Source organism: Teleopsis dalmanni, chromosome 1 (assembly GCF_002237135.1).
Source record: "Teleopsis dalmanni isolate 2A chromosome 1, ASM223713v2, whole genome shotgun sequence".
Lineage (NCBI taxonomy): Eukaryota > Metazoa > Arthropoda > Insecta > Diptera > Diopsidae > Teleopsis > Teleopsis dalmanni.
In genome coordinates this window covers 26,452,441-26,473,388 of record NC_051846.1, presented here as the reverse complement: position 1 = coordinate 26,473,388, position 20,948 = coordinate 26,452,441, and the positions used below count along the sequence as shown (strand labels likewise).

Genomic DNA, 20,948 nt, shown 5'->3' with positions numbered 1-20,948 from the left:
AAAAAAAAATATTATTATTTATTATAAATTTTATTGTGTCTTGGACTTAACGAGCTGCATGCAGTAATAGCCTATTTATGCTGACTAAGTACAGCATCGCCGCTAGCCTTAAAATACGTGTACAAGCTACGAAGATGTAAGGCAGCAGCAGTTTTTGGATTAGACAAACCTAAGAAATCATTTGCGCAGGCGTCACGATGACAAACGATTTGATGGTATTAAGCAATTGTAAATTCGCACGCTCCGTCTTTTACGCCTGTAACATGCTGTGGATCTTGCAGACACAACGGAAGTTCTATTGACGTAACAAGCCAACAACGACAGCTAAAGCCCAAAAACAATTATTCACCCAACATTCGCTGGTTTACTGGGACTTTGAATTCAATTCAAATCTGCGTGGCATCATTAGTTTCGGTAACAAACATGAATGAGCTTTTCTTGTATTGTGTTTTTCGAATTGTTAATGCAACTAAATGTGCATTAAGCCAACTTCAATAAAATATATTAAAACAATTATACGGGTATTTAAGTAGATAGAGTTATGGAAGCATACACTGCAAAAACACGAAAATATTTTAAAAATATATTTATAATATATGACAGCAAAACTCTAGGAAAGACTTATTTACCATAGTAAGAATGGTCAAATATGCGCCGTTTTGTTGGATAACTTGTTGCCGTTTTGAAGATCATTTCATTATGACTCTCTCATAGAAATCCCCTTCCCTATAGAAAAAAAATTGGGACAGTCGATTTTCACAAGATTCTCTTGAAGAAAAATTTTCATCAAAAAAATCATTCGCCATGGACAGCAAGAGATAATAATCACTTGGTGCCAGGTCTGGACTATATGGTGCATAAGATGCATAAGAACTTCCAATTAAGCTCTCGGAGCTTTTGACGAGTATTTATCTATGTTAGTGGGCTGACGTTTTTCTGATGAAACACAATTCCTTTACTATCACCCAAAGCTGGATGTTTCTGGGCGATTACTTCTTTCAGACAGTACAGATCTAATATTTGACAGTACAGTTCCGAGTTAAGAGTTTTGCCTTATTGGAGCAGCTCAATGTAGTTAATTCTCCGCCAATCCCAACAAACACACAGAAAAACCTTTCTTGCCATCAATCCTGGCTTGGTCACCATTTCCACCGGTTCACTGCAATTCGACCACTTGATATTGTCCTTAGTGATCTACTTTTCAGTTGTGATCGCCAAACACTTCAAATTTAATCGATTTTGTTGCGATTCAGCAGCGATTCACAGATGAATATAGGGTCCATAAGACGTGTGGCACCCATACATCAAGCTTCAAACTTCTTTTTATATCCAGCCTTATTTAAATGGTTCCAAACAGTTTTTTGTGCTCTTCTGATCTTTAGCTCTTTGACAATCGAAACAATGACGATTGGTTACATGACGGTTAGACTCAATAATTTGCATAATTTGAGCGACATTTTCAGCGATTGGCCTTCTAGTGCATGGTGCATCTTTGACACCGATATTACCGGAACGGAATCAATAAAACCAAAATTGCGCATGATTGGCTGCTACAGATCAGGCCCACATTCGCATTTTCAGCTCCCTGGTTTGCATTTTCGCTTATATCAAAGAAAACTTTTATATTTGCAAGTAAAATTATGTACTGTAATCCACGCTATTCTGTTGAGTCAGTAAAATAAAAACAGATGCACTTTTAAAATGTTTAGGCATATGTTACTAACATAGGATATTTAAAATAGTCATTCATGACTACCTAAATTTTCGAATTTCGTTGACGCTATAATGTTTAATTATAGTTTTTAGTATTTTTACTAATTTTCATAAAAATTTTTTTTTTCAGTGCATATCTAACAATATTCAAATGACTAAATCTATTAAAAAAAACTGTGTTTATGGGTATGCCACTTATCCACCAATCCGACGACTCAGCGAGGAGCAGCGCTTCAACTGTGACGTGGATGCTGCTAGCTGTGATAACCTTAAATGGGCAATTCAATTGTATAAATACGCATGTGTAGGCTTCCAATATTATCAGATGTGAGTTTCTTGGAAATTGAACAAAGTTTCAACTTTAAAGTTTTAGTTTAATTCAGCCAAAATATAAAAAAAAAGTTCAAATGAAAATTTTCACATCACTAATGGTTTGAGAAATTTTTTGAAATAAAAACGAGGAAAGCGTTTATTTAATATTTTATTATACTAAAATATTAGACCATGTTATTTCTTCTTCTTCTTATATTTCTTCTATGGATATATCATCCATTTGCATAATTGACTCTATTTTCGTCTGCAACTTATTTATTCATAACTTTACTTCTTGAATTGTTTGATGCAACAATCCTGAATTTGGTTTTGTCTGGCATACACCTGTTAAGGATCTTGGAGCTACCGACTCAAAATTACGGGATAAGATGTTAACGTGAAATCAGATCTTGAAAACTTAAGAAGCTTTGATATCATCTTAATCCTGAAAGAATACAATTACACTATTAATAAAACTCCTAAACTACATAAATAAGTTAATAAATTATAACTTATATTTATATAAGTAGAAATTATTACAAATTATAATAATTTAATTTTCAGTAAAAAATTAAAATAAATTCTCATAAGTTAATTACAAAATAAAAACTCCCAAGAGGTTACGACATGTGGGAAGTCTTAGAATTGATATGTGCGTCACACCTTTGAGGCTCTAAAAGGTAAGATTTAATATCGAGTGGCGGTGTACTTTACGTAAACCACTCATGGATATCTTGCGGTCTGTCTAATGATTTAGAGGATTTTTATTTTCTTTAAGAATTTTTTATGGGTTTTAATGTATTTTAAAGTAATGTATTTATTATGATAGTTCTTCGAGGTCCTCAAAAACAAGTTTTCCAAAAAATTCATCATGCTTTTTTTGCTAAGGTTGAACATCTAGATGAGAGCTGAATAATTATTTTTTCCTTGCAAATGAAATAAGAGTCTTTAGGTGAAACTCCAAGGGAGTTCCAAGATTTACAGTCCTATTTCTTGCTCCTGCTCCTTCTCCCTTTATTGGTCGAAAAGTTTGCCATCGAACCAATAAATGATAGCCTATTAATTCTTACTTTTTCTGCTAAGGACTGCAAAGATCACAAGTTATAACTCCAAGTCCATATGCGTGCCTATCTATAAAGCAATGAAAGGTGTAAGTGCAACATAAAAATAAGATATCTACAATACACTCAAATCATTATAAATATATTTATACCGACTGTAAGTCCAAACATTGTCGAAGGTTAATGCAGACCCTGTAAAACATACGAAATACTGATATAAATAAAGAAGTAAGGATTTTTATGAATGGTACATTGAAGACAAGGTAAGAGAACTCTACAATGAGATTAAAAAATAAGATTATTAAGATAACAATCAATCAAAAAGTTAAAGAACACTTTTAGATAAATCGTTAATATGAGTTACAAAAATGTATAAGTTACATGGAGGTGATACTGTCTTTATAAATCAATCAAGTAAAACAGAGAACACATATCTGAACTCTAATATAAGTTCACGTAAATATATATCAGTTATTGTTATTATGTGAGCAATAGTATGCATCGCTACACAGAGATGAGGAAACTTTTTTTTTCGAAATAAACTCAAAGTAGCAACTGCGCATCTCCCTCTAAATGCTTTATCCACTTTAAATATTGTCTAACTGAGCAACTTACTTTTCTTACCTTTCCAAATATATTTAAAACTGTTAAATGATTTTTAAGTACTTTGCAGCGTAGTCCACTTCTGAAGTCATCCATTTTTAACAGCTTTCTGCTACCTACACTTAAAGTGCATTATTTAAAACTGCAACAACAAACTTCGTATTCTCCTATGTACCACATATAAGCCAATATTATTCTGTCAAAGTAATACAGAGTATGAAAAACACAGGAAGCATTCATTACCGTTGACAATAAATCAAACAAAATATTCGAAAATATACAATAGTAAAAGTTTACTACTCCGTAAGATATACAATCCATAAAAGTTCTTTCAAAAATAGTACTCATGTAAAATTTGCTGAAGACAAAGATAAGATACAATAGCTTTGGGTTTTTTATTGCACTTTTCTTACTGCATCTGTTAAGATTTTCCTAATATTTGTTTAAGATATCTTTCGTTTTTGTTTAACACCTATTTTCGATCGGCCAAAGTACCATAGCCACTTCGAGGTCCAAAAAGAAAGCCAAACATTCAATTAAGTGTTAAGTTGTTAACATCGCTCACGCCCATAAAATAAAATTTTTAATTACCTAAAGCAACATCAGAAAGACAATTTTTCACTAATTTTTGTTGTTCGACTCAATTTTAGAAATGTCGCCTTTTTGCAATAAACAATTTACAATGTTCACTGCTATGTTTGGTGACAAAACAATATTTTTAACAAATAAGCGCTATGTTTCTTGAACATTTGTAGAGCACAAAAGTGCCGTAAGGACACAAATTGAAGTGAGACAGTTTGTAAAATCGATTTTTTCTACTGAAAAGTTATTAAAAATCGTAGCGGAAATTTAAGACATTTTAAAAGCACTTTTATTTAACTTAAACTTATGAAAGTCTCTTAGAACAAATACAAATTTTAGCTATTTATTTATGATTTATCTATGAGGCAGTTAAGAATTGTTTTAGATTTAAATTACATAAAATAAAAAATTCATTTATGTAAATATTTTATTTCATTTAGAAAATAAATAGTCAATAGTCATAGAGAAAAGTACCAAAGAACAAGCCGAAATATTAATATTCAAGCCGAGTTATGGTAAGGCTGCTACGAGTAAACACCGGATCCTCTACTGGTTTGATCGATTTCATTCCGGAAATTTTTATGTGGATGATGCGTCCAGTTTCTAAAAAAGCCGATCAAATTCGAAACTGATGGAGAAAAAAAAACCAAAACACAAGATGTCAGAAGCACCAAAGACACCAAACATCTACCACCTAACAATTAAAAATCATTCAAAAAGAGCAGAAAGCTTCGCCAAATGAATACTTAGGTACCAAATGAATTAACATAAAAAAAAATTTGTTTAACTGAATTATCATCAGTGAAACTTCTAAGATTGAAGACTGAAATCGAATCATTTTTGAGCCAAATTCTTTCGAATTAAATACGACAATATTCAATGCAAGGGATCTTAGTCAAAAGCCGGTAACTCTCTATAAACGACTTTAAAACATGAAATGATATCATTATGTTGAGAATTTGTTAACATTGGAAGGAAATTATCTATTACCAGCTACTCCAGTTTGGTGCAATGGTTAGTGTTGTCCTCTACAGATCACAACTCGAGCGATTAACGAATCAATCAAGGAAAAGCAAACAGAATTGGTCAACCGAAAAGGAATTGTGTTCAGTCAGGACAATGATAGGCCACATACATTTTTGACGATTCGGAACAAGACGATAGGACTTCGTTGGGAATTTTTTTTGTATCCACGGTATAAATCGGACCTTACACCATGTGAGTACTATCTATTTCGGATTCTGCAAAACTCTCTTAATGGCAGACCCAAGAGCTGCCGATAAATAACTTATCGGCGAATACAAAGTTTTCGCAAATAAACCACAGAATGCCTATTTAATTAAAATTTATTTTCAGTAAAGCAATTTTTTATTGAATAATGTATAGAAAAAACATTATAGGTATAATAGGTGTTTTATAACACCTATTAGATCCCTACAAATTATGTCGACTGAAGATTTGGGTATGCTTTGCATCTACCATATACGTAATCTCTGCCGAAACCGTTGAAAACATCCCAAAAATATTGCAGAGAAAAGGATCTTACAAGCTTCCATCAACAAAATATTCATTCACGACTTCATTACAAGTATTGCAAAATGTTCCCAGAAGTACAATGTCGCAAGAACTGCACTATCTTGTGAATAGCACTTTGAAAATTCTTCCAAATCAGTATTTAAAGCTTCAAGTTTTTGCGCCTTCAATCATTGGATGTTTGATTATTCTGGATCATTTGGCTTAAGCACAGTAAGTTACACAAAAATATGGAAAGACTATATTATATGCAAATGTTTGTATTAAATATTTTTGTTCAAGACAAAGTAAGTTAAAATCTAAAGATGCGATGATGGTTGAACATCTCGAACTGCTTTGATAGTATGGTATAATCTTAAACATAATCGATGAGATTAAATATTTTCAGAAGTTGTGCCTTCTGACCTTACCTTACTTACCTTGCCTTACTTATTTCTATTATTCTCTCCTAGTGGAGCATAGGACCTCACCTATGTTCTCTAGCTTAAACAAGTACAATGTTAATATCATCATATTCTCAAAATGTGGTTCTCCTTTTTTCTATTTCCGATACAAAAATTGCGATTTAATATAAGATGTTTTGAGTTGGTAGATATGTAATGATAGGGTAAAGTCAAATAGACTTATACCTCCTTCTATATATATAGAATTTTATATACATTTTACAAACTCGACTCATGCAGAATATTTGTACGAAAGTGTTTAGCGCAGAGAAATACTGTATAAAAAGTTAATATTTCGAATGAGCTAAGATATATATGTAGATATTTAATATATAAATATAATATAAATCGTTACTTTAACAGCTACTCTTAAAAATTTTCTTTTCACATTTCAATATATATCTTTAGTTATAAATTCCATTAATGAAACTATCTATGGTACAAGTATGAAAAATTAGAAGTATTTTATTTTTCTTCAACTGAAAAATGAAATTTTGTAGTATTTTACGCCAAACTTATGGATCAGATCCTGTTTTAACTCGCATGCAGATTTCCAACCCATTTATCACTGCATTGAGTGGGCATAGTAGGACGGTCGAATATAACTTGTGCAGCGTTAATTGAAGCACTTGTTAATGGTTTGGTCAATTTAAAGAATCACTTAATTGCTGCTTTTAACCACAAGCAAATGTAAAATTAATGCATAAAAAATTAATTTAACATGCATAATTAATATGTTTCTATATATTAAACATGATTTATTAAAACTTTCCTACATGTTCCTAACCACAGGTGGAGAGTAGGTTTCATGCACCCGGCCATAGTATGAAGCGCTTCTTAGATTTATGCCTTAATTTTATCAGTATTGAATCATTGAAGATACAAAATAAAACTCAACGACAAAAGTTCTAGATTTTCTACCTAGAGCCTAATTTGACAGTAAAAGTTTCTAATGGCGCATAGAGATACTAACTTATTTGCATAAATACAAAAAATGTACATACGATAGAGTAACTTGCCTAAACTGGTGCATTCATTATCTTTAGAAGCATTTGTTAAGTCACTAACTGGTAGCGTGGCATATATGGTGACTGCGGTACTGCGAATTAGTCGTATTTTGTGTGCTCCATATTGATAGAGAAGTAGCATAAACATCGCATAATGATAAATTGCATATGTCAACAATATTGACATATTGACAAATGCGTACACTTCTAGGATATCAAGTGACGTTGATTTCATATTGGTACTCGCGGCCAGCATCGCCATTTAAGTATCCCAATTTATGGCATTAGACGCGGTGGACGGTGCAGTGACTTAAAGTCAACGCCGCAGGTGTACCAATTTGGTTGCTCGCAGAATCTAAGTAAACTAATTGAAATTAACGTTCCTGTACTTGCCGTGAGTTGCGTCTGCGCAAATGCTTAAGCTGCACATGTTGTAACATTTGCTGATTAAATTATATATATTTTTTTTTCACTCATATTGATTTGATTATTTTATTTGCTTGGTTATATCGCGTGCTACTGTATCTTTTTTTGATAATACACTTTGCATGCGCATACAAATTGAAATTCCAATAAAAATACTACAGAAAAAAGATTGCTTCAATCTAGTATGTGTGCTGCTTATGACCCACTCTCAACTAAATTCCTTGGATTTTTTTTTGCATTTGGATTTCTAAAACCGAAACCAACCTATAAAGTTTAATTAGGCAGCTTGTTTTTTGTTAGCTTAAAGGCTTTATTTTGACTATAATTTGTTGTGAATTTTGTGGCGTATGTTGTGATTGCACTGAGCCATTTGGATTTCATATCTTTGAATTCGTTTAGAACTAAAGTGCAATATGCAAAATGCAAACTCAATGAAAATGTGCTACCAAACGGGCAATTGAAAAATTTAAATTGTGTTGCAACTTGCAGTCAATATTGGTACTCGAACAAAAATGGGATACATGCTGTGTACATAATTACATTAATGAAAACAAAGACATGTAATAACATACACGTAACAACAGCAACAGCAACAGTAACAGTAGCAGCAACAACTTCAACCAAAAACAACACCAGCAACATCAAATGCACCAATAGCAATAGCAATTGCAACAACAACAACAACAACAAAACCAATAGCAATAGCAATAGCAACAACAAAAACAATAGCAACAACAATAGCAACAGCATCAGCAATGGCAATAGCAACAATAAACAAAATATCAAAATCGTGACCAATTTGGTTTATTTACACGCGTTTAACATGAATCATTTACATGAAACTTAAATAGTTACATTCACACATTATTACTACTATTATTGTTATTGTTATTATTTTATTATGCAAAAATGCATTTCAACAAAAATATATTAAACCATACTTAAGTTAGAAAAAAAATTACAAACTGTCACAAAGCAATTGCACGTTTGCTATTTGACAAATAGGTTGAATTACGTGAAAAACTAAAGACATTTTCAGATCATTAAAATCAGATCAACAATATTGACAATATTGTAACTGAAGAAATAAACACTAACATATGATATTCTTAAAACTATTTTATTGTCCAAAAAAATTAAAATTTAAACTATGATTACTAAATTTTTTATTGACGAAAAAAAAATTATTTAAAAGTTAGAAGGTTTCGAATAGTAATGAAAAGAGAACAACAAAAATTTTAGTTAATTTATTGAAATTTCGCTAACTATACAACGCTGTTTCAAGTATTGCTAAGTACTCATCATTTTCATTACTCTTCGAACCATTCAAACTTTTTAAATTTCGTAAATACACCATACCATATATGGTTTATGGATCCAAAATAAAGAAGACATTTTAAAAATAGAACAAATTAACAATAATAATAAAAGCTTTTATATTTGGAAAATACATTTTTCATGGTAGGGTCCAAAATAAAGAACACATTTTAAGAATAAAACAATTTAACTATAATAATAAAACTTTTTATTTTTGGTTAATATATTGTTGATGGTAGGGTCCAAAGTAAAGGAGATATTTTAAGAATAGGACAACCTGAATCGAGAAACTTGCAATTATCTGCGCCAGTATGACGTATCCTTTACTATTATACTGTCGAAATTTCAAAATATTTGCATATAATACAAGTGGACTTATTGCACCCGACAGCATGTTTAAATTCCTTTCATCTGAGCAGTAATGAACCTCGAACGAAAACTTAATACTAAGTGCTGTTTAAAAATTTATAAACATTTTACTGCAACGAAACTTGTCAAACTAAAATCATAGGGATAATTGCTTACACCGCTGCAGAGTCCATGTACAGTAAACATAGTTTAGAAATGCTCATGTGGATATAAATGACAACATATATGGTTTATGGATCCAAAATAAAGAAGACATTTTAAAAATAGAACAAATTAACAATAATAATAAAAGCTTTTATATTTGGAAAATACATTTTTCATGGTAGGGTCCAAAATAAAGAACACATTTTAAGAATAAAACAATTTAACTATAATAATAAAACTTTTTATTTTTGGTTAATATATTGTTGATGGTAGGGTCCAAAGTAAAGGAGATATTTTAAGAATAGGACAACCTGAATCGAGAAACTTGCAATTATCTGCGCCAGTATGACGTATCCTTTACTATTATACTGTCGAAATTTCAAAATATTTGCATATAATACAAGTGGACTTATTGCACCCGACAGCATGTTTAAATTCCTTTCATCTGAGCAGTAATGAACCTCGAACGAAAACTTAATACTAAGTGCTGTTTAAAAATTTATAAACATTTTACTGCAACGAAACTTGTCAAACTAAAATCATAGGGATAATTGCTTACACCGCTGCAGAGTCCATGTACAGTAAACATAGTTTAGAAATGCTCATGTGGATATAAATGACAACAAGCTGGACAACCAAAAGCCGTTATCCCCATAGGTACCCTCAAACTAAACATAAATTTATCAAAACTTATACAGAATCTTCATTAAAATTAGTGGAATTAAATTCAAGTTTACCTAAACCAACAACTTATCGCATTTTAACTGAACATTTGAGATATTTCAAAGTATATATATAGATAATATCAATTTGAAACAAACCTAACCATTACTTAGTGTTGAATATCTTACTTTTCACTAATCTTTTTCAAAGCTTTTCTCAAAGGCTTTTTCAATCCCCTTCTCTCTTGATTACTCTCTTTCTCTTGAAATTGTTAACTCTTCACTGATAACTCCTACTAAACCCATCACCGCCTCTAATTATCGTTCTTACTCCTAGCTTAGCTAAATTCAAATACAAAAGTCTTTATCTTTCTATCCATGATCACCAAAATTTGTTTTCAGTCTGAATTTTTTTACAATCTGTTGGTTGAGGTCTTCCTATCTCATTCTAAAAAAATAATTTCAGTGCAATCAAGTCTAAAGTCCATTATCTCTCTTACAAGAAATTTATATTGCTTCTCACCAATGTAAAATATGGTATATTAGAAACGTTTTTCGCTGCCTCGTTAGCTTAACAGAAGTCGAAATGCTGTCATTAGCGCTGCTTTGACACTACTTATCACTTTATCGTTATCAGGGTTGTTATACCGCCTGGGTTGTTATGCCAGCAGGGTTGTTGTAAGTGGCATTGAAGTTGTCGCCACAATGGCGCAAAAGTTGATAATATAGTTGTAAGTTCTATTAAGACAAACGTTTTACGATAACAGATATGCGCCAGATTTTGTGCATAAAAGCTTACAAATTTATTCTATAAAAGTAATATTAATTATTTATTATTAGTAATTATTTAAATTTGGCTAGCCAAAATTATTTATTTTTAATATTATTATTTAACTTTTTATAAATAATTATTATGTTTTTTACATCGTTTATTTACTATTATACTTAAAATACAAAAAAAAACTAAGAGCATTGATATTATGCAACATAATATCTTTATTATAGATTTAATTACATTTTTCGAACGATTTTGAATTTTTAATTTCCTCATCCCGATTAAGCATGCAATATAAATTTAAATTGTCAGCAACAACTACCGCTAAAGATACAGAAAATATTGCAATCAATGCCAGTAAATCGAAAAAGGAATAAATAAAGAAGCCATTACGCGCTCTTAACACAAATTGGAAGTTGTATCTAAACATCACTTACAGCCCACAAATTGCCGAATTCGGTGTTTATTGAGTCACCTCATTAAAAGTTGCCAGATTGCACATTTTTTAGCCAAAAAATGCAGGCAGTAATAATTTTGACCACTTTAAGTGCATGAGGACTCATATTTCTTCTTGTTGCGGTTAATTTCAGTTCATTAGGTTAAATTTGTCACGAACGCGACGCGTCGACCGGCGAAGTTTTGGACCAATAGATATTACTACTAACAACATCCACAGATACCTGTACTTGCAGTAAGGAAATATTGCTAAACCAGTTGTAAAATTGCTGTGGGCCAAATTAAAAATTATTGATGTGAAAAAGCATTTGAGAGAACTGTAAAATATTTGCTATTTGAAAGTAAAATTTTTTAAGTATATTAACTAAAATAAAAAATTTTTGATTAAAATCACGACTCTTGTAAAAAATACTTTATCTCAACCAAAGCTCAAGTCGATGCATTGCACAATATCAGCCAGCAAAGTGTAACGTAACAAAATAAGTAAATATATTGTAATTTGTATTTATTTATTGTTTTATAAAATTAAACATAAACTAACGAAATGTCAGGCCCCGTTGCCAACAAACACTTCAGTAATACATCAAAACAGACTAAATTTTGATTGGCTGCTGCTTGTACAGCTAAAGGAGTCTCTGGAGCGATTTGTCACAGCTGGCTACATGGATTCCCTTCAAACTCGTTAAGTGTTAAAGTATGATGGCTTTTCGCCTCTGGGGCCAGCGAAAAAATGACAAAGTGACACGCTTGTAGGTCATAAAGGTCCTGCCGTGAATTGTCATTGTCGTGAGTTGCATAAAATGTACAAATTTTACTGAAGGAATACACGTATGTGGTAAAGTGTACAGCAACAACTATCAGATACAATGCATATAATTTATTTTATTTTCTTTGACAACATTTAATCAAAATGCAATTTAAAAACACTGTCAGTAGTGCTGTGACCTTGCTGTCATGAAAACTAAATATGTATTTATTAAAACTGCCGGGAAATTTATCATATTAGTCTTATTTTCATATATGTATATTGTTATAAGTATTAAATATTGTTTGGCAAAGTGTGTAAGTACATATGTTTTATGCTCCACTGAACGACTTGCTTATTTTGATAGATAAAATTCAGATTTATTCATAAATATATTATTTTGAAACTACAATATAATTATTCTAGCACTTTCCAACATTAATAAACTCTACTTATAATTTTATTGGATGCCAGATCTGAAGAATACGCCAAGTGTGAGCTAAAATCAAAACGCAATTCTAATCTTCATAGGCTTAAGCTAAAACATAATCCCTTTTTCTTTCTTCAGTTGTTACGATACCTCCTGAACATTTGTTATATTCAAGATTTATTATGTTTGTCTTTCAAAGCTAATCAATATACTAAATATACTAATATATTTAATAATAATATAGTACATATTTAATATACTCAATATACTATACAGTATACTAAATAATGCCCATTCCATACAGTTGTCCTTGACTTTTTAACTAGCTGTCATGCCTTTTTACAGTCTGATTTAATTCCGCCGATCGCGGAATAAAATATTCCGGGTACTTATTAGTCAATATCAACAGATTAATCTAAACTATGTATTATTAGACAAAAATTTCTTGAATTCTTACAATATTATAAAAGTATAACTAAAGAGCAAAATATAGATAAAAATAAATATGGATAGAGTTTGGAAATTTTTTAAAAAGTTACAAAATTCATATAAAAAACAAAACTTCTATTAACTGTATAAAATTTTTTAATAATGAAAACCGCTTTTACCAAATACTAAATACTACTAAAATCAATAATGTGATTGTTACCTTATAGCAACCCAGTAATTTGACAGCAAAAGTCAAATTATTACTTTCAGAAAGTTTAATAGTGCCTAGTCATTTTTCAACTGTGAAGTTAGAAATTTGTGATTTCTTCGATTGCTACTGCTATAGAGGTATATAAGAGAAATTTCTGTTGAATCTGTAAGTGAAATTTTGACTTGACTTATCCAATAAGTAAGTAAAACTATTTAAAATGTGTATAGTTACATATTGTTCATTTGATGTATAAAAAGGTTCACAATTTTAAAATATGTTTTAAGATAGTCCATCATTATCATCCATTAATAATTTTTTTGGTCACTTTGGATGAAATTTCTTCTTTCGAATCAATTGACTTTTATTTTTATACTTATGGGCAGTAATGGATTCAGATTTTATCTGTTGTTACAAAAAAAAAAGCAAAACTAATCCATTTTGATTAAACAGCTTCAAACAGCACTATGTTTCGATATCTTTTAAGTATCTGCTATATATATAAATTTTAATTCCTACTTTTGATGTTTTTTGGAACAATCAAACAAATTTCGCCATTCAGATTAGGTTGTTCTGAATTTTCCCGATATAAGCTTCCCATTAAAAAATAATTTGTATTCAAATGAAGCAAATATTTTTTTGAATTGTTTTAAAAGTACCAAATATGGAATCAATCAAACAATCATAACTCAATAAATAATGGTTGGAGTTTCATAAAATATCGTCACATACAGTTGACGAGACAGTACTGTACAGCCAGTTTTATTCTGCTGTTCCTTTCTGTAAGACAAAGCATGAACAAATTTTAAATAAGACATAAATACCTAGGGTTACCTCACCGTTGCTAAAATTTGGCTACTTATTTTTTAATTTTAACGTAATAGATCAAAGTGTTACCGAATATCTAAATTAGTCACTTCATAAACCGTCATATTTCATTTGTCTATGCCTACAAAACAGAAGCAGTTCTTTCGTACTCCAGTAAAACAAAATAATGCTTACATTTGGGTACATTTTTAGAGAATATACTTTCAATGTGCATGGGTCCTCGTGACCACTATATAACGAAAAGATAAATAGAAAAAGCTTATATCAGAACAGTGTTAATTTACCCTCAATGTTATGTTTACACATATTCTACATACGTAATTAATAATAATACATAATCACAAATCTAATCCTATTTTAAAAAATCTGCTACTAAAAAAATTAGAGTACAACCCTGTCTAATAGAAACTTAACAACCTGTCAGTAATGTCAAATTAAAATTTGGAAAAAGTTTATTTTATTTCATAAACTCGAAGAACTTGATTCTCCAGAACGTTCGTGGACAGATTAAAACAATTAACAACGTATTTATGAAAAAAAAAATATATTTGTGTATATTACATTTGTAGCAAAAACACAATATATAATAATGTGAGTAGTTTTTTTAATTTTAATTATTTTATATATAGCTCAGCTGTGAACTATAATAATCTTGAAAAGACGTGGCATATTCACAAAGATATTAATAATAACTTCTATTAAACTAATATAAAAAACAAATTGGTTAGGGTAAAAGGTAATGACTGACAAAAAACTGTTTTCTAAAAAAATAAATCCATCTATTTATTTTAAATTAATTGTTAAGATGTACTAACTTAAAAATGTCTGTATCTATTAAGTTCGATTATCCTTTACTGAATTATAAATTTTATTTCGACCCTTAATCTCCCTTTTTGCTCAAGCTCTTCTGATCCTTCCACTCCTTTCTCTCTCTCTCTCTCTCTCTCTCTCTCTCTCTCTCTCTATTTATGTTTCTCTCTCTTTCTCCCTCTCTAATTCCCACTTCTTAACTTTCTTTACTAACCCTTCTCTCTTATATCTTATTTCTTAAATACATATTTTCTTTGATCCCTTAGCTCCAACGTAAATTGTAAACTGGATTACATCAAAAAAGCCAAAATTTAAAATTAAATTTTATAATTTCTTTTCGCAAAACTATTCAAAAAAAGTTTATTAATATGAGTGGAAAAGAGAAAGGGTAAATATTCTATTAAAAAATATTCAAGTTAAAAGTTATATTTCATTTCTACTTTTTTTTTTGGTTTTCAATTATTCAGTAATCATGTCTACAAATTGCTTTGCCCCTATGATCCTACTTCTCCACTTATAAACGACTATAATGCTGGTGATTTAGTATGTTCAAAGTGTGGCCTAGTTGTAGGAGATCGAGTGATTGACGTCCATCAAGAATGGCGTATGTTTCATAATGATGAAAAGTCCGAACAACGCAGTCGTGTCGGTGATCCGGAAATTAATCTACTAGGCAATAATAATCTTTCCACCTCACTTGCCTTCCCAAAAAACTTCAATCGAAAAATCAAATCATCTTTATTAAATTCACCGCTAAGCTTTAGTTATACCGGTAACCGTACTCTACAACCAGCATTTCGTGCAATCAATGATATGGCTGATCGCGTCAATGCACCATCTCATATCGCTGACCGTGCTTGTGACATATACAAACAGGTATATATAGAACAATTATTCAACTGACAAATCACGTGTTTATTTCTTTTAGGTTCATGACCTTAAACGTCATTCATATTATTCGAATTTTACAAGGGCGGCATCATGCTTATACATAGCTTGTCGTCAGGAAGGTTCGCCAAGAACATTAAGGGAAATATGTGCAGCTGCTACGGTCGATAAAAAAGAGCTGGGACGTTGCTATATGCTTATTTTAAAATTGCTTGGAATTAGTGCCGGTGGAATAGATGGATCTGACTATATGAATCGTTTCTGTTCCTTTTTAGGTAAGTAATCAAAATAGTGAACATTTATCGCTTAACAATAAAATATTTGTATAGGTCTTGATGAATCGGTGAAAGATGCAGCAATACATATTTCTGAAAAAACGGTAGAAATGGAATTATGTTCGGGTAGATCACCAATATCCATTGCTGCTGCTGCAATTCTAATGGCTTGCAAGGTACGAAATATATTAATAAATAAACTTACACAAGCTTTAAATTTTAATAAAAACTTTATTGTATATGTTATATATGCTATTATAAAAGATTGCAGATCTTAATGTTACACAAAAAAGGATAAGTGAAGTCGCAGGTATTACTTATGTTACAGTTAGTGGATGCTTCAAACTTATGGTTCCGTATGCAGAGGAGTTGATGCCACGAAATTCTAAATTTCCAACGCCGACTGGTTATGAACTGGAAAGGTTACTCGCCAAAAAAGTTATGTATGACGAAAAGCCTGGTGAAATTTTGACAACACAAGAATCTATATTCTCATCACCATACGCGGATAGAGTGGAAAAACTGTTAGCAAAGAACCGAGGTACAGATCAATTATATGGTAAAGAGCAAGTACCGATCACCACTAAAATTCCAAAAACTAATATCGATAAGCTGCACAAACTACTGCAAGATGAATATGGTTCTGCCGAAAACAATTCTAAAGACAACGTTGGCAAATCAGTTGATACACAAAACGACAAATTACAAGCACAAAATATTGGAACTGATGTAAAATATAATGAAAACTTAAAGACTCAAAACATGAACTATTCAACATTATACAAAGAGGAGATGGTAAAGTTGCTTTCACAACAACAACTACAAATGGGTGTGAATGATAAGAGCTTTACGCAGTCAAACACATTTCAAAAAGAATATGCTGAACATTTGGCTAAAGTACTAAAGCAAAACGGAACTGGTGTAAAGTTGCAATCGCAGAACTCCATCACTCCAAAGACAACAACTGTGCAACGAATCCAGTTCGCGGGAAAGCAGTATGAAAATGGCTCAATGTTTAATGAGCAGTTAGTAAAACAAACCTGTCAGTGTCCCACACAATACAATGATGAGTTAGCAAAACAAGAGTTATTGAAGAAGTGGAACTCTGAGGAGAAAACAAAACCTAAGGAGTCCAAAACCAAATTGCCATATGCCGACATATTGACGAAAGTAAGATCAAAAAAATTCAATCCAGAAAATCAAAATGATCCAAATTTAATATCGAAAGAAGCTACAATCTTAAAACGAAGATCTGACGAAGTAGTTAGGTTCGCTTTGAAAAAAGCATACAATGGAGAGGAACATAATAGCGGATTGAAATCGCATAGCCCTGACATCTTAAAATCATATGATCAAATAACTAAGTTACCGGCACCCGATGTCGGTAACTCGGTAGTAAATGATGTGAAATTGATGTCACAACGAGTGAGTTGCACTCAACAATATAAAATACAACAAATACATGAGTTGAGTGATGGAAAATACGGTATAACGTTAATGCCACAACGTGGTGGTGTAAAAACAATGTCTACTCACCAATTTCAAACACCGGATTCAAACAATGTGACTGACAAAAAATCTAGCCAAAACTTTATACAACAAACCAACTCATATACTACAGTTCAGACTGAGCACCAACTCAAAGTTCAAGAACTAAACAAATTTCACCATATTCGGAACAAATATGGTGAAAATATGACAGTACAATTGGGTGAGTATACTCATAACGCTCAACAACATAAAACTGATATAAAGCACGGTAATAAATTTATCCCACAAAACGTCGGGTATATAAGAAGCGTAGGCAATCAACAACACAAGGTAGCGGGACTAAACGTCCTAACTGAAGGAAAACATGGCGGGCAATTTATGCAACAATATCAACAACATTTGATACCAGTACGGAATAGCTCAAGCGAGGATAAAAATCGTGAAACAATACCACAGTCCAGTGGGCACACAAACCCACAAAGTAATGAACAATACAAAATTACGGAACTAATGAAAACAAACAACAAGCAATGTAATAAGTATTTAACACCGCAAACTGCTCAGATTTCAAAACCCATTAACAATCAATTACCACAATCTACCAAGTATATAATAAAACGTAACGGCCAACAGTACAAAATTCAAGAAATAAACAGTTCAACTGAAGAGAAGATGATTCTACAAGAATCACCCAGTGGGACCAGAATCAAAAGCACGGTTCAGTTGATGCCACCTAGCGATCAACAACCGAAGATACCTGCACAAAAGAACGGATTACGGTGGGAATATGTAGGGCAATTAACATCACCAAATACCATACTAAATGATCTGAATAAAGAAGTATCTGGTAACAACTTGAATCCTCAATGGCCTCAATGTCTTAAAATTCCCAAAGGTAAAATAATTAAGATACCAAACCTGTCCTTGATGACATCTGATAAAAAGCTAATTCCACAATGCGCTGGAAATCAAAAAATCAATGGGGAACAACAACCTGAGATGCCAGTCCTGACAAATGTGACTGTAGTTAAGCCTGATGAGACGTTGTTACCACAATTTGATGAAAATACAAAAATCAATATGGAACAACAACACAAGTTACAAGTACTAAATAATGTTACTGGAGTAAAACGTGATGAGAACTTGCTATCACAAAGCGCCGGAAATACAACAATCAATATGGAACAAAAACACAAACTACCGGTACTAAATAACTTGACTGAAGTAAAATCCGATGGGAAGTTGATACCACAAGGTAGCGGAAATGCAACAATCGATTGGGAACAACAACACAGGTTACTTGTACTAAATAATACTGGAATAAAATCTGATGAAAAGTTGATACCACAATTCGCCGAAACTACAAAAATCAATTGGGAACAAGAACACAAAGTACCAGTTCTAAATTATTTCACTGAAGTAAAATCCGAATGAGTTTACTGAAGTACAAGACTCCAGTACTAAATAATTTTAGTATGGTAAATAGTGGTGAAAAGTTAAATGGTGAAAGTTTAGTATTTTCTATTAAATATGATGACAACAAAATAAAATTTGTCCCTTTGTGTCAAAATACTTAGAAGTCAATTATACAAGAAGACAACATTACTTAAATTATCGATATAAACTATAACTAAAAAGCATCAAATTAACAGCTAAAAATGACACTTAATTGTTATTATTTCATCGTTTTCTTACACAAGTTAATTAATTTTTAAACAATTTAATGTTAAAATTTTTTTCAGTAACCATCACAAGTTACAAAAAATTAATAAAGAAATTTAATTTCAAAAATATGAATTTCTTTTTACATCATATATATATAGAAAATGCATAAAAAGTTTGATGTAAAAAAATATCTACTAGAAAAGTACTGCAGTATTATACTATATATATGTATCTAAAATATATATATATATATATATATATACAGCTAAAAATATCTATAACAGCACATTGGAACAATGCACTTAGAATTAGTCTTTTATTCATGATAAAATTTTTTCATTGGCCTAGAAAAAATAAATAAGATAGATTTATAATATATTATTGCCATCATCTTGAAAACTTAATGGTTTAACATGGACAGCACACTATGGTAAGTTATAATGTAAACAACGAATAATGTAACTTAATTTTCCCTAGCAACTATGAAAGCACCACAATGAGGCATTCAATTCTTCGAATGGAAGTAATAGTGTATTATAACACGTACTCATTCATACTAAGCGAATAAGAGCTCTTAATGGTATTAACAGATATTGCTAGCCGAATCGAGTATGCGTAGCTAACTGAAGATATTATAAGGAACGTTTCTCTTAAACATTTTATTTAGTAATGGCCAATAAGAATCTATCCCGACCTGACGTAACACTTCTCTGCAAGCGATTAGCGCTTCCTTTACTTGATGACTTCGCAGTTGATACGTCCTTCCCTAACGGCTCCACCTTTCAATTGCTTTACACATAATGTGGACAATGACATGACCAAGCCAGCGAATAATGAATAATGAATAATGTCAATGTCGTATGTACAAAACCTGTTTTCCTTGTAAAAGGAACTTTTATCTTGAACACTTTAATTCAGCTTCAGTTCTAAATTAAGTTCTAAATTTCAATGGCTTACTAAACCCATTTATCACCTATCTGCAATCTGTAGAATACCTCTGTGTCTAACTTTAGGGTCGTTATTTTTGGTTACAACAGTGTGAACATGGATAATATTTTTAATAAATTGCAAAGTATATTAGCCACCAACCAGCTTAGTATTCGAATGCGGTAATGCAAAACCTCCAGTAATATCATACTTACTACGTCCAATTATATAAATGAATAGGTAAGTGATTAGCTTGACACATTTGTAATATACCGTGCCAATATCGCTTTTAAAGAGATAACTGGATAAATGATTGTAATGTGACACGATATCAAAGGATCCACTTGACCCTACCATCACAGACCATCATGGGTACTGCTGATTATAGACCAGCTACCAAAAGGTACTTTAAAATAGACACAAATGTGGTAAGTAGCGATGTTATGTTAAGGGGTTATTATTGCAATGATGATTAACTGATAAATGTTGTGCAATCAGATGAAAAACCCCACTGATAAAGACCAATTAGTTGGTGTTTGACTTTCTAACAATATAGGTAAAAGGACGATATAAACAATATATGTCACGCTGATCTTTAGATAGATAACATAAATCAATTGACACCTTAATTAAAAACAGAACTGAATTTTAAAGTACACAAAACCACGGATAAACTATAAAGCGTAAGCTTTGTATTCCTTCAAGTTTTGTATCCAAATTCCTCCTTAGCCTAAAGTAGCTCCTATTAGCTAGGATAGTTTTTCATTAGCTCTCCATGCTGATATAATTGTTATAATTTATGATGATCCCAATATAGAAGATTTTGAAGCCTCGAAAGAATGATTGCTA

General features: G+C 31.4%; 2 protein-coding genes across 3 annotated transcripts in view; one reads left to right on the top strand and one right to left on the bottom strand.

The window, feature by feature from the left end:
* The window catches only part of LOC119672781 (cyclin-dependent kinase 14-like), a gene marked incomplete in the record, with an annotated part of 829,514 nt that overhangs the window by 115,730 nt on the left and 692,836 nt on the right, over window positions 1–20,948 (bottom strand).
* On the top strand, window positions 13,299–19,194 carry LOC119672775. Of its 2 annotated transcripts, none has more exons than XM_038083910.1 (6): window positions 13,299–13,416; window positions 15,120–15,241; window positions 15,321–15,729; window positions 15,782–16,016; window positions 16,071–16,192; window positions 16,281–19,194. In XM_038083910.1, the coding sequence occupies exons 2-6, from the start codon at window positions 15,222–15,224 to the stop codon at window positions 18,939–18,941; spliced, it is 3,447 nt and encodes a 1,148-aa protein (XP_037939838.1). In that variant the 5' UTR covers window positions 13,299–13,416; window positions 15,120–15,221; the 3' UTR covers window positions 18,942–19,194. The 2 variants fall into 2 exon arrangements, with proteins under 2 accessions (XP_037939838.1, XP_037939837.1); XM_038083909.1 differs by lacking the exon at window positions 13,299–13,416 and adding an exon at window positions 14,613–14,634.

What these genes read in the sequence shown, in the direction of transcription:
- LOC119672775 (XM_038083910.1), top strand. Translation starts at nt 15,222, where the DNA reads ATGAGTGGAAAAGAGAAAGG. An exon ending in ATGAGTGGAAAAGAGAAAGG is followed by an intron (nt 15,242 to 15,320) that starts GTAAATATTCTA and finishes TCAATTATTCAG; the next exon opens with TAATCATGTCTACAAATTGC. An exon ending in TCGTTTCTGTTCCTTTTTAG is followed by an intron (nt 16,017 to 16,070) that starts GTAAGTAATCAA and finishes ATATTTGTATAG; the next exon opens with GTCTTGATGAATCGGTGAAA.